Raw genomic sequence first — 26021 nt, 5'->3', positions numbered from 1 at the left:
TAATTATGCGGTGTTTGTTATGCCGCAGGTTCACTAATGTGTTGTATTTTGCTTTCTCCAGAGTTCCATCTTTTCATTCACTTACTGTTGTATTCTCACACCAACCCATTATAGACAACCGTGTCTATACAGAAGTGTTTAGCATTAAATAAATAAATATGCATGAGATTGAGCGTGTGTCTACCCGGTGCAGAGAGGCATGGGTAAGCCGTTGAACCCTATTCGGGCTGCAAACCGTGGAATTCCCACTAAGTGCGACTGGTTGTGTCCCTACCCTTTGTGCACACCCCCCCTCCCACCTCACTACTACTGTGGTTGGGTGTCTTGGCGGATTATATATAGAAAAGCAGCCAACGACTCAAGTGACGAGTTGGAGGTGGGCACATGAGCGGGCAGTACATACTGAACAAGAATTCAGCAGACTAGCATGATGGAGAGAGCTGAATGGACGTCTTTCTCTTCTCCTCCCGTTCCACACTGAGCGCCGTGCACCCCCATCCCTCCGTCTGGCAAGTGAAGGCGCAATTGCGGTCCGCCAGTTTTCAGTCACGGACGATTGTGTGTTCCGTGCATTGTTACAATGTTGCTTTTCTTGCAAAAATGTTAATTTTCTCCCTGTGCTTAAAAATCATAAAAAAAAGGCCTGATTATGCGGCGTATGGTATGCCGCAGGTTGGCTAGTATATATATAATATAAAGCATGCCGGAAGGGGCGTGGATTCACTAAGTCGCCGACAAGTAAGACACCTATGGCACACGCAGGAAGGAGCCACGCCCACCAACTCCAAGACCATTGGATACGACGACAACTCACAGAGCCACGCCCACCAACTCGGACACGACAACACAGAAAAAACCGCGTCATTTATATTCGTTTATCTTAGAGGCCACATGCACCTCCGAGCCATGTTGACTGTTCATAGAGGCATGTTTTTTGTGGAGGTGAATCGTCATATGCAGCATGTAAAATGGTTTGCGAGGGGTATCCCATGGGATCCTTAAAACAATCCTTTACAAGTGAGGTTAAAACACAATGAAGTAAGCAGTCTTTAAAAAGAGTTTTCGGTTACGACGCACAACCGTGTGCACCATAGCAAACTGTTTTACACGCTACGTACAGCAATTCGCATCCGCAACAAACTTGCATCTTCTTAGATACTCCTACAGGAACACGGAACACGTGAGTCACAGGTGCATCTGGACTGTGCAAAGACGACAACGACTCAAGTGACGAGTTGGAGGTGGGCACAAGAGCAGGCAGTGCATACTGAACGAGAAATCCGCAGACTAGCATGATGGAGGGAGCGGAATGGACATCCTTCTCCTCTCCTCCCGTTCCACCTTCCGCGCCTGAGCACTGTCCACCCCCATCCCTCCGTCTGGGAGGAGAAGGCGCGATGGCGGTCTGCCAGTTTTCAGTCACGGACGATTGTGTGTTGGTTCGTTCCGTGCATTGTTACAATGTTGCTTTTCCTGCTGATTTATTACATTACCGATTTTTCAAATGTTAATTTTCTCCCTGTGCTTAAAAATCATTAAAAAACCGGCCTGATTATGTGGCGTATGGTATGCCACGGGTTGGCTAGTTTTTTTTATTTTAAAAGTGAAAAAGAGTATTGCTGTTACCTCTGGTCCTGTTCAGTTATAGCTTTTTTGTTGTTTTTTTTTTTCTCCATATATTTTTGATATTTCTTTGTCAGATGTGACTAGATTTGAAAGGGAACAATGAATAAACATTACTTGTTTTTAAATACATTCATTTGTGTTGATTAAAATTGTGTCATTACCTGCTGCTTACCAGCTACTGAAAATGTCTGGACCCAGCTACATTTCGTGGTTTGAAAATCTGGCCCAACTGAATTTTTAATTGAATAGCCCTGCAGGAAACATTGTGTGTGTTATTAAGCAGGTAGATGTGTAGACATGTGGAATAAAACCATACTATAAATCACTAATCTGTCCTGGAATACCCCATCATCAAAAATGAAGGAATGTTTGTATTAGATGTCTTCTGTAAAAAGGGGAATTTCTGTATTTTCCAAGTCAAAATTGTTTCTTCATAATCTTAATTTGCCCTATGAAACTTCCTGCTAAAGTGAAGCATATAACTAGCCTGTTCTTGCTTTTTATAATAGAGCTACTGAGTACTGGGTTCCCAATATGAAACAAATCCTTAAAACTTAAATATGTCCTCTTTGAAGTAGCAATGGTTTAAACATTTCTGAGGCATGCTTATGACAACCTGAGTAAACTGGAAATAATACATCTTATCCCAGATTCTGTGTACTGTTTTATCAAGGTAAAGTTATGTTTCTTGCTTGTTGATCTGCTTGCATCAGGTGTCATGGTTGTAGGTAAGACAATACCTTGTTATGCTGTGTTCTGCTTAGTACTCTACTTTTGCTTCTGCAATTCTATTTCTTCATCAGTTATGTTTTGCCATGGCTTGTAACAATAGGCTGATGGAAGGTAAAATCATTTGTTTCGCTAAATGGCACCTACTTTTCACCTACTGCATTCTGTATGGTTATTTTACGTAGCCTATAAAGTTACTTTTATTCAGTTATGATGAATAGTGCAAGTAAATATTTCACTGTATTCTATACACATAACAATAAATCTGAACTAAACTGAGTACACTGCATTGTAGTTTTAATAAAAATCAATTGATTTTTGAAATAGCCAAACCATAGACACTTTTAGAATTGCAGTAGTAATAATTTTGTCACATGTACTGAATGCAGTGAAATTCTTACTGTCACCACTGTTTTGCATTATGTATTAAATGCAGTTGTCAAAACAACATCTATATATATAATTCACTAAGGGCACGCAAGACAGTGAGCGCAAAACAGAGAGCCACACCCGCCAACTCACAGAGCCCCGCCCACCAAGTCTAAGACCATGGGATACGCATGACAGAGCCCCGCCCACCAAACTTTAACCCTCCTCCCGTGTCATGGGATACGCACGACAGAGCCCCGCCCACCAACTCTAATTCTCCTGCCGTGTCCACCCGCTCTCGAGGCATGCGTGCTGCCTGCTCATGTGCCCGCATGGAACACCTCACCAAACACAGCATCAGTCGCTTTAGTCTCTGCCACAGTCCATATGAACCTCAGAGCCACGTTGACTTTTTGTTGTTCTTTTCGATACCGGCTGCTTTTCTATATATATAATTGACCAAGTCACACGACCATAGGGTACGCATGACAGAGCCCCGCCCACTCTAACCCTCCTCTCGCGTCATGGGGAACACACAACAGAGCCCTGTCTACCATCTCTAATCCTCCTTCTGCGTCCACCATCGCTCTCGAGGCTAAAGAGAAGGCTAAATCAAACAGCAATAATTAGCAAACAAACAAAGATAACTGGCAGTAACAGTGCAAAATTCACAATTGGTATGCCAGTTTGAAAAGATAAGTTTTGAGGATACTTTTAAAATGTGTTATTGAATCAAGCTGATGTATATGAGAGAGAAGAGAGTTGAGGAGCACTATAAGAGATGCTCGAGCTCCCATAGCACAGAGCTTGATGTGTGGTACAGAAAGTACAGCTACAGATGAGAATCTGAGTGAGCGAGAGGAGTGTCAGTCTGTAGGAGATCAGTGAGGTTGTGGAGAGCTTTAAATGTTAAGAGTGATATTTAGTATTGTATTCTGTAGTTAACAGGGAACCAGTGAAGTTGAGAGAGAATAGGTGTAGTATGTTCAGTGGATTTAGAATAGCAGGTTATTATCCTGGCAGCAGAATTTTGAATAAATTGTAAGCGATGGATATGTTTTTGTGGGATGACAGATAGAATAGCATTACAGTAATCTATACGTGAGGTGACTCGGGCATTAACCAATACTTTAGTACTGTCTTGCGTAAGAACAGGACGAAGTCTAGAAATGTTTTGGAGATGGAAGAAAGCAGTCCGAGAAATGTTACTTACACAGGAGGAATTATTTAATAATAATAATAATTACTATTATTATTTTTTAATAATTGCCATTATTAGTGTATAAATGGATATAAATAATTGCATGTAAACGATTCGCCAAAATCTGTTGTATGTAAACGATACTGTTTAAAACGTTTTTGTTTTTTCATCAGCAAACCTAGTTTCCATGTCTACCTGTATTAGTTTAAATGGCACTTTACCACTCGCAATAGTGCGGACGCGCTGACTTATCGCGTCGACTGGGCAATACAGTGAATGCGGCGTCTATCTATATAAGTCTATGTTTTCCGTAGCCTGCTACAGGAAGGTACTCTCTCGACCATTGGCATTGGTTTCGCTCCTTGCTATTTTTGTTATACTGCGACGGTGGTTTCCTAAGCCTTTGTTATACTGAATTCCTTTCTCATCATTTTCCGTTCCTATTCTTACACCGCCGTATGCTACGGCGGGCTTCAGCTAGTACAGTATAAAAGTCAAAGAGGCATTCTACGGTGTTGATTTTGTAGGTAATTTTGTAAAATTAGCTTTTCTGTACTAAAATATAATTACATGTTAATAGTCTTTGTGTTTAATATACTGTATAGTACAATGTATGCAGTTTGTATAGCGAAATAGTTCTAAATCAGTTGGCCCAACAACAAATGCTTTTTATTGTAATTTCTTCCCTATGATGACATTGAAAAACCAAATTCACTTTCAAATTGAAAAGCACAACACTGGATTTGACATCAAAGTGGAGGGACACTTAAAGATAAGATATTTAACAACATTAATTGCAATGAGGATGCAGAAAAGGAAGATCAAGGTTTAGTGAATAAATTAAGAGAATGAAACTGGACAAAAACTAATATACTGAATTTCAGTGAGTATCTGACAATCTGAGACAGAATATTTGACTTTTTGTTCTGCACCCCGAGAATGTTTATCATGTACTGTACTTTTTTTAAAATCAGTTACAGTAATGTTTACCACAACTGATATATTTGTAGTATTATCCCAGCTTTTTTTTATTTCACTGCTTTATTTCTGTTATACCAAAAAGTATCCATTGGCTTTGTACTTAAAGCTTATTATAAGGGTTCACCCTATATATTTTAAGTGATTTAAGCTGCTCTGAATACATAATCTATTAAATAAAATTGCTAATAATTATAATTTACTATAAAGTTTATAATTTCTACGAATGTTCCAAATACATACTACATTGTGAATTATGTTGGTGGATGCATTTGCATTTCTCTCTATTATAATAAAAAAATCCAGAAATGAGACGTGACTTTTTCAGAGAAATACTTTCACATCCTGCGAGATGTTACTTTGTGCCAAGAGATTTAACCACACCCGGGGCCAGAAAGAAAAGACAAAGAGCAAATGACAAAATAGAACGTCATAAAGAATTAAAAAACGTTGGCGCGATACACATGCAGAGCAGGTTAGAGATAATGAAAGTACTAAAATTCGAAATCCTCAAAAAAATGATAGTAAAGATCACATTAGTGCAAGCAAACAGAAATTATTACTCAGTGAAATAACGGAACAGTGAAAAGACTTGTAGATTGTCTTAATTCGTGTTGCCATCAGGGAAACGTAGTGTTTCTTCCCAATGAAGAGGCGTACCTACAAGAATTAAAAGATTTGTTGTTTGCTGAAAGTGAAATCCACATACGCGAGCAGCAGAGACGTGAAGTGGCTGGCATGTAGTGCAGGCCGGTGGGGTTGGCGAATGAAGCAAGGAGGGGGCAAAGCCCCCTAGTTCTAAATACAAAAATTTGTTACCTTTTCCTAAGTAAAATTTTTACATTAAGAGTTTCCAAATATGAAGATGCATTTTAAAAATAAAGATAAAATGAATCCCGAAGAGTGGAATTTAAAGGTAAAAATAAAATTAAAATATATACAAAAAAAGGCTTTGATTTGAAAATGAGTAAACTATGAAATTGATGCATATACTGTACTCCATGGCGATATGTCATGGTAATGGACAATTTATGTAATACTAAATTGATTCTGATACATATTTATGCACCTAGCATGGATTTCAGAGAGCAGAGATTTCATCCAAAATGTATTTGCATCATTCCTAATGTGAACACTCATAAAATTGTAATGGCCAGAGGCATTAATTGTGTTTTAAATCCAGACCTGGATAGGTCTTTTACTACAGCTTCGATAACATCTTATACTGCAAAATAATTAAACAGTTTGTAATGCATCAGAACCTATCAGACCCATGGAGGATTTTAAACCCTAACCTTAGAGTGTATTCCTTCTTCTCATAAATTCATCATTGTTACTCAAGAATTGATTATTTTTTCTTTAACAATGATTTTTTGGCCATTATCAATTTGTATAAGTACAACACTATTGCTATCTCCGGCAATGCCCCTCTGATCCATGGAGCTTAACCTAATATGTCCTACACATTCATCTTGTAGCTGGTTTCTTAACCCCCAGTCATTAGCTGATGAGCACCGTACAGAATTCATATCCAAGCAAATTGATTATTTTCTGGAGACAAATGCATCCCTAGAGGTCTCTGCAGGGATACTCAGAGAAACTCTGAAGTCATTGTTAAGAGGACAGATTATTTTATATCTTTCTCACAAAAATGAATTGGAAACCAAGAAGGTGTCTGAGTTAATCAGAAAATTACCATAAATTACCAGAATAGATCTAGAATACGACATGTCTGCATATGTGGCTCTTTAAACAACAGGCACGTTTTGAAATCAGTAACCTTTTATCTACTAAAGAAACAGAAAAGCTCATCTTTGTATTGCAACATCATTATTATGAATACGGAGAGAAGGCCAATGAGATTTTGGCTGAGCAAATCCACAAGTAGGAAGTCCGCAATGCAATAACAGCAAATATTAGAACATTAGAACAATCTACATGAGAACAGGCCATTTAGCCCAACAAAGCTTGCCAGTCCTATCCACTTAATTCTTCTAAAAACACGTCAAGTCTAGTTTTGAAAGTCCCTAAAGTCTTACTATCAACCATGCTACTTTGTAGCTTATTCCAAGTGTTTATGCTTCTCTGTGTAAAGAAAAACTTCCTAATGTTTGTGCAAAATTTACCCTTAACAAGTTTCCAACTGTGTCCCTGTGTTCTTGATGAGCTCATTTTAAAATAAGTCTTGATCCGCTGTACTAATTCCCTTCATAATTTTAAACACTTCAGTCATGTCACCTCTAAATTTTCTTTTGCTTAAACTGAAATGCCTCAGCTCTTTTAATCTTTTCTAATAATTCATCCTCTTTAGCCCTGGAATCAGCCTAGTCACTCTTCTCTGAACATTTTCTAGTTCTGCTATGTTCTTTTTGTAGCATGGAAACCAAAACTGCACTGTGATGGTGTGGGTCAGCTCCTTGCTGCCTATTTGCTTTTGGGAGCCTTTTGAACCCAACACCGTAAGTACCACAACGGAGATGAGCGTGGCAGATGAGGACAAAGCACACCAAGCAAGGGGATGGTGAAAAGTGCAGTGCTCAAAAAAGCTCAATAAATAAATAATCCATAAAATTAGTGTACAGTGGAGGTTAAAATCCAATAAGTAAGTAATCCATTAAAACTAGATTATAAGTTCAGGCAAGAGTCTTTAAAATTCTCATCCCCAGTGCTTTGAAAACTGACTCCTCTCTTGCTTATCCTACTTGGACCTTGCAGCACGAGAGACGCCCACCAACAGGCACAGATATCCATCAAAACTGGTTTGTGTCCCCGCAACCCAATCCCACGGAGAGCCACCGGACCCTGCTCACCACGGCCAATCCAGGCTTCACCCAGTAAAAGCGCGCCGTCCTCTCACTGTTGCCAATCATAGGCTCCACTCGGCGAGAGGATCTTCCTGACTGTAACAATCACTTCTTGTGATCCTCGTGCCCTCTCCTGAGCTATGGCCATGTGCTATCTCCTGGGACACCATTCCCTTCCGCCTGCTTCCACTTTAAGCACCGGTTCGTTGCTTCTCCTACATTTCTTTCTGTCCTTTAATCTCCACTCTCTTTTGTTCAGTTTATTTTTTCTTGTCTCTCTTTCTTACACTCCCCTTTATAGGCTGGAGAGCTGTTGCTGGTTGCCGCCCCAGGCTGATAATAAGACAATCATAATGCGTGTACATGCGGTAAGGCAATGTATAAATGGCTGACCGCCTCATACCAACCCAGAGACTGGGTGTTTTCAGCAGACTGTCCGTACCTGCTCCCACTCCCCAGAGTGACCATGTTCATTATTTATTTATTAAAATGGCCACTCTTTTTGAGCTATGGACCCATCATACCACATGCACACAGTACTCCAGATGAGGCCTCACCAGTGCATTTTAAAGCTTAAGCATAACCTCCTTGGACTCATTACACGCATTGTGCTATATAACCTAACATTCTGTTTGCCTTCTTAATGGCTTCTAAACACTGTCGGGTCCACTACGACTCCCAATCCTTTTCCATAAGGTGTACTCTCGATTTTCAGACCTCCTATTGTACATTTAAACCTAACATTTTTACTTCCTACACTTAATACTTTACATTTACTGACATTAAACTTCATCTGCCACAAATCTGCCCAGGCCTGTATGCTGTCCAAGTCCTTCTGTAATGATTTAACAGATTCCAAATTATCTCCCAGTCTACCTGTCTTGGTATCATCTGCAAACTTAACCACCTTGTTACTTATATTCCAGTCTAAATCATTTATATATATTAAAAATAGCAACGGCCCTAGCACATACCCCTGTACAACACCACTCTTAGCATCAGCCAATTCTGATAAGGTTCTTCACACATCACCCTCTGCTTCTTGTGTCTGAGCCAATTCTGCACTCATCTGAAAACATCACCCTGAACACCCACTTCTTTTAGTTTGATGTTCAACTTCTCATGTGGCACCTGCCTAATGCTATCTGAATGTCAAGATAAATATATCATATGCTCTACTTTGATCATATCTTTTTGTTGCTCCCTCATAGAATTCCAGCATGTTAATTAAACACGACCTCCCTCTTATGAACCCATGCTTACTGCTCAGAAAAACTCTTGTACTTACCATGTGCTGCTCAATCATAAACTTAATAATTCCATTAATTTTTTTGTGATGAATGTTAAACTTACTGGCCTATAGTTGCTTGGATCTGCCCGGTCACCCTTTTTCACAGGATAATATTTGCCATTTACCAGTCGTTCAGAATCTTCCCCAATTTGCAGTGACTTCCTAAAAATATGTGTCAAGGGTTTATATATGTACTCGCTAGCCCCCTTAAGTACTTGAGGGTAATTATTATCTGGTCCTGATGATTTGTTTGATTTAATCTGAGCAATACTTGTTCCTCTACAATTTCCAAATCCTTCCGTACCTCCTTAGCAGTCCCGTTTACTGCTGGGAGTTATCCACTTGTGAAGACCAAAACAAATGCAAGTTTAGAGCGTCCGCTATTTCTCACTGTCTTTATCTTTTAATTCTACTTTACTATTCCTGATGCACTTCATCTCCTCCTTGACTTTTCTTTTACCATTAAAATACTGAAAGAATCTCTTAGTTTCATCTTTCGCTAATCTGCTATATTCCTCCCCAGTGTCTTTTAGCCTTTCTAATATCCTTCTTAATGGTTGCCCTCATGTTCTCATTCACTTTGGAGTGGATGGGTCACTAGACCATAGATGGTGTGTCAGTTTCTCACAGATTTCTTGCAGCCGTCCTTTTCAGTTTCCAGTACAGACCAGAGTTGCCATCAAGCCGTGCACTGCAACTCCTTTCGATGATATTCAGAAAGCCCTGTGAGATCAAACATCTCCATCTGGGAACACTGGTAACACCAACACAATCCTCAGCAACCATCATGGTCTTGCCTTCCACATCACATTAGGATCAGCAGTCCCACGCAACTCTGTAAGTTCCTCACACAAACTGCGTGCAAACTCGTCAGAAACAGCCTAATCTTGTTGTCTGGCCAGGTCCAGCTTCATTTTCCTAGTAGGTGATAGCCTATTGGACCTATGCTAGATCTTCAGAGTAGCAACAAGTCTGAGGTGAGAATTCACAAGTTGGACACTTCTGTAGACCCTGCAGTTTTATAAGAGCCTCTAGCATCTGCCCATGAGGATGTGATCGATCTCCTTCACCACACCACCAGTATTGGAGTACCAAGTCCAACAATGCAGCGCAGGATACTGGAGCCAGCAATCCGCAGCCCCTGATGTTTTGCAAAGTCAAGGAACATGGAGCCATTTTCATCACGGTCACCAGACAAAAGGGGGCCAACAAAATCCTCATAGCTAACACTGTCAGTGCCACTGGTTGCATTGACGTCACCCATGACCAGAAGAGTGTCACTTCACGGGCACCCATCAACCACTGAGCGTAGTTGCAAATAAAATGTCTCCCTCACCGAGACATCACTCAGCCAACAGAGTCACCAGACCAATAAAAGGTGTACCCACCTACAGAGATCTGACCAGTCCCGGGTCTGCATAGCTCAGAGAGTACCGTCACTGAAATGCAGAGTTCATGAAGCTCCTCCGACAGCAGAGGAAGATAATCATCATGCCAGATAGACAAGATGTTCCACACGCCTACACGGATGGGCCACCTCAAATTGGGTTCCACGTGCTGCCGTGCACTGGGCGATGCCTCGGCACCACACTAACTCTGATTCCCGACAAGCTTGAGTTCATTGGCAGTCTGACAGTTTTGACTCTTCTGGGATGGGGCTTCCCAGGGCTTTCCTCCATCCCCTTCCTAAAATGAGCTACCTTCCTATGCTTTCAGCAGAGCTATTTCCGTGGACAGCAGAAAGGAATCTTGCTTGTCATCTCAGAGCTGCGTGAAGTTTTTCTTATGGTGGCTGGAATGCCAATCCTGCCACCAACCTACATGATTTCCTGATTTGCAGGGAAACCATGGAGGACATTGGCAGGATATAGTTTAACGTCATACCCAGGACACTGAAAGGTGACAAACTCAAAATCAAACCATTGTGTGATTCTACTATAGTTATACTCAAGACACTGGTGTACAAAACCCAGGGATGGTCTGGGCAGTTGAGAAGGAATATTGTTGACTTTTAACCCACCCTTTTCAAATAACAGGCCCCCAGAAATTTATTTTAGGGTCTGTTTAAATCATAACATTTTTCTTCTCATTAATTGCCAAGTTGTTTTACCTTAATTTACTGTACATTACATTGCTAGTGTTTGAAGCCTTATAAATAAAATAAAATCTACAATTAATTAAATTATTGAAATTAACAGCAGAATTAAAGTATTTGCATAAAGGTAAATATTTATTTGTATTCATTGCCATTTTGTGTATTAACTGAATTCTTTTTATAAATGAGCACAATAATCTGAGTCCAAAGGGAAGCATGCAGTAAAAGAATACACTGAACTTCATATTAACTACATTTCTGTAAGTATATATATATATACTCCTACTATCCTCCCATGATTTAAGACATTTCACAAGATATTATGTATTTATCTTTAATTCAAAAATCAGGGTTTATTGAGTATAGGAAATGAACGGTCCTATGGGGCTATATGTCAGTCATTGAATAATAAAATGCCCAGTATAATTCACTTATGTAATTCAGCTTTATTGTCTGACATAAAACCATACTATAAATCATGTTAAAGCAAAACAGAAAGTTATAAACAAATCAGAAATTTATAAACAAAGCAGAGTCTTTTGTCAACAATGTACAGTATGTTTGTAATAAATGTGTAGGCATTGAGTACCTTATGAAGTAGATGGCCAGTGCTGTTTATTATCTTAAAGCTTTATTTGAAACCTTGATTTCTAGTTTTGTTCTTAACATTTTAGGGAAGGGGGAAGAGGTTAAGTGATCAAAATTGATTTTGAATGTCTAGTTAACTTGGGTCACTGGCTGATTGTATAGTTAATCACACAAGTAATAACCCACTGCAAAAATCTCTTTTGTACTGCCAACATGATCAAATTGGGATAAGCTGACAGTTTTTGGCAAACTATTGTCAGATATTTATGTTAAACTTAGAGATGAACACATCTGCCTAAAACAGAACAATACTTAGTATGCCTATTTAATGGCAGACTGATTAATAAGCAGATGATCGAAATTCTAATTTAATCTTGACAAGTCTGCAGGTTTGAGGGAAAAAACAAAACCAAAAAAAACCCAATGAATTTTAACAAGTGGCACGCTGGAGTGAGAATAAATTGGTTGAGTTGCAGCCTTGCTGAGCCGCAATTCTCAGCACCGTGACAGCATGGGTTCCTTTGCCTCTCTTTTCGCCTCTTGAAAATGCGAAAGCTTCAGCTGCCATCGGTGGAGAGTTATAAACAGCTGGGAACAATGTCTGGATGTGTCCCAGTAATTTAGCAGATGGCCTGTGTACTCCGCTATCTGTCACCATAGTAACATGCTTTTTTTTATTTCTTTTTTTCGTAGTGCCAAGAGGAGGAAAATGGCAGACAAGATTCTCCCTCAGAGGGTAAGCTTCCTGAAAACAATAATTTGGGGGCTTAATAATAAATTACCAAAAGATAAGTTGGGGGTATAGCTTTAAAGAAATTTTAGGGGATGGGATGTTATCATAGCTATGGATAGGATGGGAGATGAGCAAAATTTGTTTTTGTGATGTTACACTGAGATTCTTAAGATTCCAGAATATGACAGGAGGTTCAGTGCTGTTTTGGCTGATGAAAAATACCTAATACATCAAACTTGGTTGCTGAACTGTCCGTTTTAAAATGTAGTCAAGTTGTTTCTTTGAAGTTACAGTATACTACAGCTTCTGGTGTGTGTGCATATTTGCATAAGATATATATATATATATATATATATATATATATATATATATATATATATATATATATATATATATATATATATATGTATTCATTGCATTCGTAGTCTGAGTCCCGACCTGATTGTATGGGTGGTTACCTATCGACTAAATTAGTCATTAGTCTTTTTTTTCTACTGTATTCAATCCTTGATGAGAAATAAAGCTACTCAGCATCTTGTAACAATTACCAAATGATCTATAGAAAATCCCAAAGATAATAGGCTTTTACCCAGTCAAGATTTTTTTCTTTTGTAATTTAGAAAGTCTGCTGTTACTTTAAAATAAAAAGCATCAGGTATTAACCCTAGCTGCATGTCCATTTTACTGATCAGACTAGGCGAAAATGTTTCAAGAGATTTTAAGGAGACTTCCCACATGAAAATGACTTGAGACATTTCCTGTAGTAATCAGTTTGTCTCCTTTTTTGTATGTGTTGGAATTACTATTTCTAACTTGTAGTTTTTATCATGAAAATGCAAATTTTACTTCATACTGAAGTACACATTACAAAGTGTGGTACTAACTGTGCTAATTAATACCCTTCCTAATAAGAGGTGATGGTGAGAAGATTTAAAATAAATTTTAAGTAAATTCTTTTTAAGTTAAAATACTGAGAATGTCAAATCTTTGAGGGCAGCAGCCTTTGAGCTACAGATGGCAAGCCAGACAATAGACGGCTTGAGAAGTAAATAGAAGCTTTAACACCTTGTCAGAGTGCATGCCATTCTGCCTGCTTTTTAATCTTTAGAAATGCAGAGTTTCCTAAGGTGTTTGATATGATAGATTTTTATTTTCTGTACTCAAATACTTGATCACAGTACTCTAGTAACACTTAAGTATTAAATGTTCCAATCTAATACCATTTTTAAATACATGTTACATATTTTCTAAAACACAGTTTGTGTATGATACAAATACCAGTTTAAAGTAGAGTTATTACAATTATTTGTACTGATTTTACTTATAGTATCATAGTGTAATCATTTACTCTATAATATCCTTAGATGTGTGCCATCTACTTCCTGTTTATTTTCCTAATGATTGAAAATGAAGTATACTGCCTGTCTCATTTTAAGACCAAAAAACTACAAACTCTTGTTTTAATTGAATGATTTTTTATTTTAACAGATTGGTATGAATCTAGTACACCTCAGAGCTTATACTAATTTGTAGATAATTAGCACAATGTACATTATTCTACAATTTTATTTTCTTTCACATAAAGGAAAAAATATATTGTATCTTTAACACCTCTTGTGAAGAAAAATCTGTCATATAGCAAATACAAATGAGTCAAGCAATGAAATCATCAATAAGAAAGTCAAGAGATATTATAACAGATGAACAGCCCATTTTACATGTTTTATTTGGAATTTCTTTCATTAAATGCTTTTTAAAGATTTAATAGTAATATTATGAATAATACAGTACAGTGATCCTTCGCTATATCATGCTTCAACTTTCGCGGCTTCACTCCATTGCGGATTTTAAATGTAAGCATATCTAAATATATATCACGGATTTTTCGCTGGTTCGGATTTCTGGACAATGGGTCTTTAATTTATGGTACATGCTTCCTCAGTTTGTTTGCCCAGTTGATTTCATACAAGGGACGCTATTGGTGGATGGCTGAGAAGCTACCCAATCAGAGCACGTATTACGTATTAAATAAAACTCCTCAATGATATGCTTCCCGCAAAGTGCTTTGCACACTTCAAAGCTCTAACAGCTTGATTTTTGATTTTTTTGCTGTTCTCTGTCTCTCTCACTCTCTCTGAAATTCTCTCCTCCTGACGGAGGGGGTGTGAGCAGAGGGGCTGTTTGCACAGAGGCTGTTTGCTTAGAAGATACGGACGCTCCTCTAAAAAATGCTTAAAGACTACCTTCACATTGATCCTTTCATTGTGGCCGCTTTATCGCGGTGCTTGCATACTTAAAAGCCCAACAGCCCTATTGATTTTTGATTGTTTACTTTTCTCTCTCTCTCTGACATTCTCTGCTCCTGACGAACACTCCTTTGAAGAGGAAGATATGTTTGCATTCTTTTAATTGTGAGAAAGAACTGTCAACTGCCAACTTTTGACTAAAGGGTGTTATTCCATATCTACAGTATTGGGCTCTAATAATGTTAAAAAACTTATTTAGAAGGTCGTAAACAGGTTTTCTATGCTCTAACTGCGAAAATATTAGATTTATAAATAAAGAATCCTACTTCGTGGAAATTCATTTATCTGTCTGGAGCGGATTAACCGCTATAAACGAGGGTTTACTGTATAACTGCGTGGAGAATATTTATAAACAGTGTGGGAGAGTTTCTAAGGGCTTAAAATATATAAAAATAACCATACAAACATATGGTTTCTACTTCGTGGATTTTCACCTGTCGCGGGGGGTTCTGGAACGCAACCCCCACAATCGAGGAGGGATTACTGTATAGCAACCTGGAGTACATTTCAAATTTGATAAACTATGCAGTACTTAGAGTGGAAATGTTTATTTCTCATTCATTATTGAGTCTTCTCTCAAACTGTTAAAGTAAATAGGGTTTTTAACTTACAAGCAACTGCTTAGAAGTGTTGCATTAGTACCAAAATTTTGAGTTTAGTATCAATACTAATTTTCGGACCTCAGTACCAAAATACAGTAGTACCAAGCAACTAATTGATAACACTGCTTCACAGCACACGCCACTACCACAACTCTACCACCCTACGTTTCACATTTGTCTTTCCATTGTTCTGTACAATCAATGTCTACCTCATGCACAGTACAATCTCATGCTTCCCTGTTGTGCTGCATAAATGCATGCGTGCTTGCCTGGCTGTACTCCACATCTCCTGCTTTGAATTTACCTGCATAATGAAAGGGAGCTTGGAGAGACAGGTCCCACTGTGAAGTATCCAGTGTGTCAAAGAGCATTTTCCCCATGGCATCTTCAGTGGGGGGAGTTCTGTGAAGTCTCTCTCTAGCTCACTGAAAAGCAGAAGAAGGATGTGCTGAGTATAAGTTCTTTTAAACCTGACATTCACTTCTGGTACCAAAAGTACTAAACTGCTTACCATAACACTTTAAAAATTTTGTTTTTTGGTATTTTTTCAGCACCAGTATACAAACCTGCTGCTTAGGATTTTTGTTGTACTGTATCTAGTTGTATTGCTTACTTACCATAGATAGCACTACTACAAAGTATTTGTATTGTTTCACATGTACGCAACGCAAGTGTATGTACAGATGTGCAGCCCCTTCTTGTATAGGTGAAGCATGGTGATATTATGTATCATGTGACTTCCTGGGCACATGACTAGAAGTGGTGTGTGTGTGTTGGGGTGGGGGGTGTTCTATAAAGTCGTACACCAAGTTTTCTTAGCTCAGATCTGTTTATCTGGGTGTGAGGTGCTTTGAATTGTATTGGGTAAATAATACATCGTTATTTGGAACAATACATTTCATGTGTGTTCCATGACTTCAATGATCTGTGTAAATGTTGGATGACTGGAAAAGCGAGGCAAGAAATATTGAACACATAACTAGAACAGAAACTAATAACTTGCAAAATGCTGATGTGAAGTGTATAATGTGTAAAGACTGAAGTCCAAATATGAAATAAACACTTTCACAAAAGACACAGATATTATAAAACAAGTGCGCTTTTTTTCTAGAATTTAACAAAAGTAGAAGAAATTGGGATACTTATGTCTGCTTGGTTGATGCAGAGGTAGGAACTGCTGCCTCCAAGTCGAGCGGTTGCGGGTTCAATCCCAGGTCTTTCATGCATTAACGCTTTGAGTAGTAAGCGGCTATTATTTTGACTATTAGAGAATAAAAACATACATTTGATTTATTTAAGTCTGTAACAGCCAGTGAAAATGTATGGTACTTGTGAAAGTTAGCTTTTTGTTTTATTATTCACTTTTATTCTCTCAATCACATTCACACTTCCCTGGATCTGACACTGTTAGTTTTCAGATACATACATGCTATAATAGAGGTGAACTCAGATGAGGATGAGGGTTCCACATCGGAGAAAAGGAGCAGAATCCCTCCCCGCATGCAACGTCCAGTCACACATAAGAACAACACAGCTACACCAGGCATAAAGCCAAAAGATGGCACTGTTTGGATGCAGCAAGAGGTTTGGTGTCATCCTCCCTGTCAATCTGCCACACGCATGTCCTTCAACAAAACAGAAGGGCCTACAGTGCTCGCCATTTCTGTTGCTTACTACGATGCCAGTCATTTACTTACGGAGATCGTGATGTCAGCTACTGCTGCTTACTGCCCTACCTCACTGATGCTTGTTCAAGATTCAAGAGTTTTATTTATCGCATACACAGTTATACAAATATTACATGCATTGAAATGAAAAACTGGCCTACTCCAAGATTGTGCAAAACAAAAGCAAACACACAACAGAATAATAATAAAAATAATACAATTTAACTAAATGAAGTCAGGTTAAATTAAGATAAACTAGATTAAAGTTATATTGAAATCTAAACTCTGAAACAGTGGCAAGTATAAAGTATATAGTTTGAATACAAATAAAAAGGACAAGCAACTTTTCTAAACTCTCAGCCCCTAACCTCAATCCTAACACTCAGCAGCTTATACTCTTGTGTGGGCAAAATAAAAAGCAAAAAACAATTGTAAAGGGAAAAAAGCTTTAAAAATTCCTGCACGGTTCCCAGCAGCAACCAAAAACAAAATGTATTTTTAATTAACTCTCACACCAAAGAATACAAAAACTCTCAGCTGCTTCTACTTAATTTGCAAAGATGAAATCAGCACGTCAGTATGTCTCAGTATCCAGTCAACACCTATTTGCTCCCCAACCTATTTGTTAATCGTTAAGTGCTTCTTAAATGGAGTACCTCTAACAAACACAGGGACAGACAGCTGTCACCAGACAGAGGCAATTAAATTCACATGATGACAATTCTCAGACAATTTACAATACAAAGATTTATACTTGAAATTCTTGCAATTTTCATGATCAAATGCTTTCCTGTGTTTGTATGATGTTATTATCTAGATATATTTTAAGTTAATGTAATTTGCACAGTTAATAATTAGATTTATATGTTGATAATATTTCTCTGTTATTTAAACGTTTTAAAGAATCTGTCCACTAAGCTTGCATCTACCTTTACAGACACCAGGACATTTTGTGCATTGCAGTCGATTATGAACAGAGGTGGTATAAAAGGAAAGGACAAGAATTGGGGATAAATTAGTTTGTAGAGTGAGTATGGCTGCTAAAAGAAAATCTAATCAAAAGAATATGCATTTTTTTTCTCTGATTGTGTTTCTGTTCACCACACCTCAAACCCAGCACTTTGCATAAATCTGGAGAAATCCACCAGGTGGCAGTGCGAGATATTATCACGGTGAGAACATGTTCGGCTTCTCTGTGTTGTGAATTGCCTAGAACACTCATTAAATTCTGATGACACCTTACCACAATATCTCTGAAAATTATGTTTATTGATTTAATCCATCAATCCAGGGATGTGTCCATTCCAGCAAGCATTGGGCACGAGTGGGAAACAGTCCTTGGATGATGCCTCAGTTCATCGCAAGGTGAATACAAGCACTCGCATACACTAGCGTCATTTTAGCGGCACCAAATCCCCAAATCTGCATATCTTTGGAAGTCAACCGGAGCACAGTGTGGAATACAAGCAGGAAATACCAGCAACATAACTGCCTGCGAGACAGCAATGCTATCGCTCCACCACCATGACACCCCTATGTGTGTAATTATTAACAGTATTCATTATTTAAATGAAATTATATGTAAAATGTAACATGCACACTTTAATGCATTTCATCATGAAAGTGGTATCAAGTACAAATCTAAAGATTCTAAATATGCAGAGAGTTGGAATATCATACATTTAATTTATTCTGTGTGGTGATCTATTGCTGCTTGCCGCTGCTGTCAGGTCCAAGAAACTCGTAGCGATTAAAAACTGGGATGACATTTACAATGGTCTGCATTAATGATAAAGTACACTACGAGGTTAAAGTGGACATTTCGAGATTAAAGCCGAAATTTCCACTTTAATCACAAAATACAGGTTTTCACCATGTCCTTTATTTTTTTCTCAGTGGCTCAAATATAGCGCTATACATTATGTTGCTGTTGTTAAATTGTAAAAATAAAAAAAAAAATGACGGCACAAAAGATGGTATGTGAGACTTTTAAAATGTATTGTGTCATTACGATCAGGAATATGCGATGCTTGAATATAAAAGCACCACGAATGCATCTGTATGTCGGCATTTTGCTTCACCACATCGAAGCATTCATCCCGTAGGATTTGCATAGAGGCTTTCTGTCACATATAGATAGTAAACAGAGACACTGACGTCACGTTCCGACTTTTAGCACACTGTACCCCCCGACTTTTTGCTGGTACTGCAACTTGCGCACACGTCGTGCTAATTTCTGAGGGCCTGCTCAGAGGATGCGTAAAATGAACGCTGGGAACGCATGGCAGCCATGATGCGGGCACGTACGCGTTCTGAGCGTGAAGTATAAATCGGCCCTTAAACCCTGCTTAAATGTAAAATATGCATGCAGTTTTAGTTCTGAATCATTTTAATCATTAATTACACTATTTTATTTTGATGTTAAAATATAAATTTACTTTTTTTAATATCAGTGTTTTTGTTTTTTTGTTTTTTTTTTTACAGTGTACCAGCTAAACATTTCTAATGGTTGAAATTATACATATGGATTATCAATGTAATTATGCAGTTCTTATATCTTAGTAAAACTTTTACTGTATAACACAAAGAAACAAATCATAAACACACTACATACACTTAAAAAAGGTCACAGATATATCATAGATTCATAAGATGTTTATCAAGAAGGTACAAAGCTAACATGCTTAACAAGTTTACAAGTAAAACATAAATTTTGCTTTTCAGCTAACAAGTCTACTGTTTGCTAAGCAACAATTTCAATTTTTTCTTTATCTGCTCTTTTTCTAATTGACTAATTTACAAAGCACAAGCTCACTCCCTGTCAAAATTCAGACAATTGGTGTCCGTTTTAATAAAACTACAAAAAAAAAAAAAAAAAACCCTGAATTCATTAAAGCAGATTTTCTGACTAATGTTCTGATTGCCTGTGACAACTCCTCCAATTTCTTTTTCTCATTTTATTACTCCACTTTCTTTAATGAAGTAGTTTGCAGCAGATAAAAAAGGCACATGCACAAGCTCAACTACCATAATACCTCATGTAAAGGAGCACTACAACTAATATACCATAAAGCTTTGAAAAGCAGATGGAAAAAAAATGTTTTTGTACTTGATTTATTCTCTTGTCTTATGTGGTTACCATTATGTTATCATTTTTACTTCATATTGTTTTTCACAACTTTATTTCACCCCATCGAATGACCACATCTGTTGCCATATTATGGTCTATTTTCAATCGAACTATGATGCTTTTTTGTAGGTTAGGGTTAACAAAGTATTATTTTATACTCCTTTGTAAAGTGGTCAATTAAGTGGGGTTTTGAGAAACCCATAAACAAGTAGCATCTACATTAAGTATACTTGTAATAAAGTAGCTTGTTAGTTGACTATAGCCTACACTTCAATCAGGCAAAAAGGTCATTAAACTTGTTTCACATATCTAATTACTGAAAATAAATTTAATATAATCTTTCAGGTCAGGGTGGTGACTTCAGATTGCCCAGTTCAGCCTCCATGTCAGATACTACAGTTGCAGGGAAGTATTTTACTTATATGAAGTAGTGAGTTGCAGTAATCAAGACAGATGAGACCAAAACCTAGACCAGATATTGTGCTGCACACTCAGTCAGATAAGGTATGATTCTGTGGATCTTATATGGAACGAATCTGCATGAATTAGAGACAGTTGAAAAAATGGTCAGTGAAACAAAGCTGGTCATCAGTCAGCACCCCAAGGTTGCAAATTTGCTTGGTAGATGTCAGTGATAATGAGCCAGGCTGTACAGAGATGGGGAGTTGAACAGACTGGCTGGCCAAAATAACAAAAAGCTGTGTAGATGGTGGTCCTTCATTTTGGTTGAAGTAGGATCTATCCAAATTTAGGACACAAACCATCTGAAAGTAGTCCAGGTGACGCCAAGGGCAGAGAGGATTGCAAGAACAATCTCATGGTTGACTGTGTCAAAGGCAGAGGAGAGACCTAGAAGGACCAGGACTGATGACATGTTGGTAGCTATAGCTAACCATAGGCGGTCAGCCACAATCAGTAGAGCTGTCTCAGTAGTGTGGTTCCTTTTGAAACTAGACTGGTTAGGATGGAGCAATCCATTCTGTACAAAGAAGAGGATACATGATTAGATACAGTGTGTTAATAATGCTGCGGTGGGCTGGTGCCCTGCCCAGGGTTTGTTTCCTGCTTTGTGCCCTGTGTTGGCAGGGATTGGCTCCAGCAGACCTCCATGACCCTGTAGTTAGGATATAGTGGGTTGGATAATGGATTGTGTTAATAATGTGTGCAATTGCAGAAATGAGTGAGTGGGAAATAACCTGAAGGAGATGTGAGGAGATGAGGTCAAATGGACAGGTGATGTGGTTATTGGAGAGGACAATGAAAACATCAGTGGCAGAGAGTGGAGAGAGTATGGAAAATGTTGGGGGATGCTTGGGCATAAGGCATAATGACAGGCAGTCACCCTTTCCCAAAAAAAGATAGCAAAGTCATCAGCAGTCATGGTGGGTGGAAAAAAGGTAGAGGATTAAGAATGGAGGTAAAAGTGGAGAATATCAAGCATGTGTCAATAGTGTTGTGAATCCGGGTCTGATAGCAACTTACCTTGGTGTTGGTAATGATGGAAAAGAAGAATGATTAAAGGGATTGATACTTATCTAGTTCTGCCTTAGCCTTTGGCTTCCTCCATTTCCTTCCAGTTGTCCTAAGTTCAGTCCATTGACTTTGAAGTGCTTCAGAAAGCACAAGTCTTTTTCGTGCAGGCCTGGAAGAGAGAGGACACACATCATCAAGACAGAGTCTGTATCTGCAGTGGGACTGATCAGTTAGATGTTCAGGTCTCTGATGCTTAGAATTGGGCTGCTGCCATGTGGGAGGGAAGAGAGCCTTCTATCCAGTTCATTGAGGAAGATCTTTAGCAAAGATCCATCCATTATCCAACCCGTTATATCCTAACTACAGGGTCACAGGGGTCTGCTGGAACCAATCCCAGCCAACACAAGGCACAGGTCAGGAAACAAACCCCTGGGCAGGGCACCAGCCCACCGCAGAGAGCGCACACACACACTAGGAACAATTTAGAATCGCCAGTGCACCTAACCTGCACGTCTTTGGATGGTGGGAGAAAACCGGAGTACCCGGAGGTTACCCAAGCAGTCATGGGGAGAACATGCAAACTCCACACAGGGAGGACCTGGAAAGCGAACCCGGGTCTCCTAACTGCGAGGCAGCAGCACTACCCACCGTGCCACCATTTCAGCAAAGATGAATGGCGATAAATAACAATGTTAATATTAATTAGATATCAGATAGTAATTGCATGCAGTTCAAAGGTAGTGTAGTTGAGTGAACCTAGTAAAGTGAATCTCCAGTTCTTTGACATAAGGATACCTGTCCCTCCAGCCCAACCAATGGAATAGCTGATATGGGAGAAGCTGAGAGAAATTACTGTCAGCGTTGCTCTGTTTTCTGGCTGAATCCATGTTTCTGTCATAGCCAGCCCAGCACTTGTAGACCCTGTTGGGAGGCAAAAGCTGGAATAAGGTTTGCTTCATTGACTGCAGACTGGCAATTCCACAAGCCAAAGGAAAAGAGATTGCCTGAAGAGGTGGCTTGATGAAGAAGACAGAGGGCTGATACTTGTGTGGCAGTGCCTTTAAGTCTGTTTAACACTAGAATTACCAGAGCCAACGAAAAAACTCGTAAATCCGGCACCTCTCCGTCAGCGTCTTTTGTCTTCTAAATGTGTCGATAAGCCCAAACAGCAAGCAGCCTGCTATACCATCCCCACCGCCCTCTTAGAACGGACAAGAAGTTCTCCCAGTTCCTGCCTTGATTGATTATCTGGGAGTGAGCTACTCATAATTGTAAGGGGAAATAATTTGATGTGTTTTTTTTGTCTATAACAATCTGTGTAAACACAATGTTAAAACAGAAATGTTTTTAATGTTTTAGTAATAGATAACAAAATGTAGACATGAACTTAATATGATACAATAAAAAGATTTGGGCCTGTAGCAGTCGGTGTAAATTTATAGTACTTGTAAATGTTAGCGTTTTTTTTTTTTTTCACTTTTATTCTCTCAGTCATGATCACAATACAACATCCCCCAACCGCCCCAGATCTGATGTGGTTACTTTTTATCTGAAACTGGGAATAACTGTAGATATGAGTGGTGTTTTGAGACAATGGAACTGGAAATTCTCTGATCTGGATGCATAAAAGCTGACATACAAACGCTGGTGAATCTGCCTGCTTCGTATCTCACCATCACTTGAATTTTTTTAAATTCAGTTTTATTGAGTGTTCCTGCTCACGCTGAATTGGTATGCACCTTCTGGTCCATGATGTCAAAGCCACACTGACAAAAAAACATAGGTATATATAATATTTGGAATAACTCATTTTATGACCTGTATAGTACATTTCGGAAAATATTATGGTACTGATGCAACATTATTCATATTCATTCGCATAACATCTTGCGCTTATAATCAGTGACTGCATTTTTTTTTTTTTTTTGATCTTACCAGTCCTGAAAAGTTGCTGCGTAATGCTGTTTCTTTTATTTTTATTTATTTTCTTTTACTCCAGGACATGCAGAGGAAAGAATAGTACAGAGAGGTCAGTTCTGCACTACATGCAATAATCAGATTCTAATGTTAACAGTTCAAACACCCACCTGTTGCAATGTACACACTTCTCTCTGGGCTGTGGTTATTATACTTAAGGGGCTGGGGAAGCTGCGGTTTTGGAACAGAAGCTTGTCGATGTTGCATCCTCTTTTGCTTTATCCATCGCTTTTTCTTGTAAGAAGTGATGATGAAGCTCCTCTGCAAGGTGAGCCATGAACACTCTTTTTTTCTCAGTGGCCCCCATACATGCCTTGTACAGTACATATGCGTTGATCGCCACCAAGTCAAGCATGTTATAGCACACAGCAACCGGCCACCTGCGTGCTCCTGGAACACTGAATAAGCTCACGCTTTCTGGTGCACAATGTCAAAGCAGCGACGGAAAAAAAAAGGAAGAGACAAATATATGTGACATTTTAAAGACCTCATTTTATGACCTGAATAGTACCAATTAGAAAACATTGTCGCACTAATGCAATATTATTTGAAAACGAACAGCGTCAGATTAGCTGTAAATGTATGGCATTTCTAAAAGTTAGCTTTTTTTCAGTCTTATTCTCTAAGTCATGTTCACGCTGTCCCTTGACCACCTCCCCCTCTTCTGATCGGGCTATAACTAACAGCGCCAGTGTAAATTCATACCCGATTTGACGTTTTTATGGTAATTGTAAAGGTTAGCTTTTTTTTTCCACTTCATTCTCTCAGTCACGATCACGATACAACGTTACACGATACACTTAATGGGGTGCAATTATTTATTTAAAATCAGCACTGCGCCACTGTCCATTTATTACAACAACAAATAACTATAGCAACGCTATAGTAATGATTCACAAAAGTAACCAACCTGGAAAGACTGGCCTATCTCGAACAGATGGCCAAAAACTCAGACATTACTTTCCTATCCAGCTACGGAGAGCAGCCGTTTAAATCCCCTCCACAACTTGTGTATCTAAATGTTAAATTTCTTGAATCCTTGAATGTAACTCAATTATTTTGAGGCTCTGTTGGTGCTGCTTTTGCTTTTTTAGCTCTATTCACATACTGTAATTGGGAGCAGGAGGGACTGAGATAATAAGAAATAATAAATAAACAAATAAATAAGAAATGGCACTATGATATAAACAAACCAAATTAGTTGGCCCTTACATAAAGTTTTAGTTTAATTTTAATAATACCCATCTTTCCAGTACCAGCTTTGCAGGCATCTGGTGTCAAAAGATCTCTAGTGTTGGCTTATGAAGTTCATATTCATTGCACTGTTTATTGTAGTGAAAACAATTGATTTTTTTCAGGGCTTTATGCTTGAACATTGACGTGTGGTCTTTTACATACTTAATTCAAGATCCCAATACTTAATTTACTAAAAAGATTTTGTTCAAGTGCTACATGCAACCAAAATAAAGTCATAAGTGTTTCATCAGTTGTTTTTTTTTTTTTTTTTTTTTACTCTGACAGATACGGGAGCTAGTTCCAGAGTCCCAGGCCTACATGGATTTGCTAGCATTTGAGAGAAAACTTGACCAAACCATCATGAGGAAAAGAGTGGATATTCAAGAAGCATTAAAGAGGCCAATGAAGGTATATTTAAGATGAAAAGAAATTTACTGTAATAGTAGCACTGAAGGAAAATATTAACTTATTTTAAAGTGTTCAAAATGGCCATGGAATATGAAAGTACACAGTCCCTGCTTTAACATTATATTTTATATATAACTTTGTGTTTTACAATAAGCTGTTCATCGCTCCAAAGAAGACTTCTTTAGGTTAATCAGCTACCTTCCTGTAACCTTCTAGAAGTGACAACATCTGATTCATTCTGGTTTTTAGATTTGTTATGTCATTCTTTCTTCTGTCCCAGCATGTGTGTCCAGTATACTTTTGGCTTTTTGTTTTGTGTGACAACCAGAATCTGATGTTTAAACAGAACCAGGACATGTAGTAACATAAGCAAGTACACCAGTGGAACTATAAATGATTCCAGTACCAGAGGTGAAAAAATATTTGAAAGTCTATTTATTGCACCAAAGTCAATTTCAAACTTCAAAATACAGTCCAAAGTGCACTTTTATATCCGGTAAACAATAAATAGTGAGGTAACACAAGTGATAAAGTGTTCCTTTTCAAATTCAGTTTTCCATTCATCATCGAAGGCAAAAATACAGGCTTCCCCTGCAATACCTTTTCAAAATAAGTACATCCGTTCATCCTATTTACCACACACTCTACACTATATCAGCCAAATAAAAACAAAAACAGTCTTTTCCACATGTCCTGCAAATTTAGAAATTGTCAGCCTTCTGCATCCTCACAGAGAAACTTCTATCAGGAGGACCCTGGCCAGTGACATGAAGCTTTGGAAACTCTGTAATCAAGAAAACTTGAAGTA

At 38.4% G+C, this 26021-nt stretch overlaps 1 protein-coding gene across 2 annotated transcripts in view; it reads left to right on the top strand.

The window, feature by feature from the left end:
• smarcd3a (SWI/SNF related, matrix associated, actin dependent regulator of chromatin, subfamily d, member 3a) overlaps positions 1-26021 on the top strand; it is a 496564-nt gene that overhangs the window by 351245 nt on the left and 119298 nt on the right. For both annotated transcript variants that reach the window (XM_039753231.1, XM_039753232.1), the window contains exons 3-4: positions 12375-12417; positions 25091-25213. In XM_039753231.1, coding sequence (XP_039609165.1) covers positions 12375-12417; positions 25091-25213 — 166 coding nt within the window. The remainder of the gene's footprint in view (positions 1-12374; positions 12418-25090; positions 25214-26021) is intronic.

Source organism: Polypterus senegalus, chromosome 5 (assembly GCF_016835505.1).
Source record: "Polypterus senegalus isolate Bchr_013 chromosome 5, ASM1683550v1, whole genome shotgun sequence".
Taxonomy (NCBI): Eukaryota; Metazoa; Chordata; class Cladistia; order Polypteriformes; family Polypteridae; genus Polypterus; species Polypterus senegalus.
This window is presented reverse-complemented; position numbering and strand designations above follow the sequence as displayed.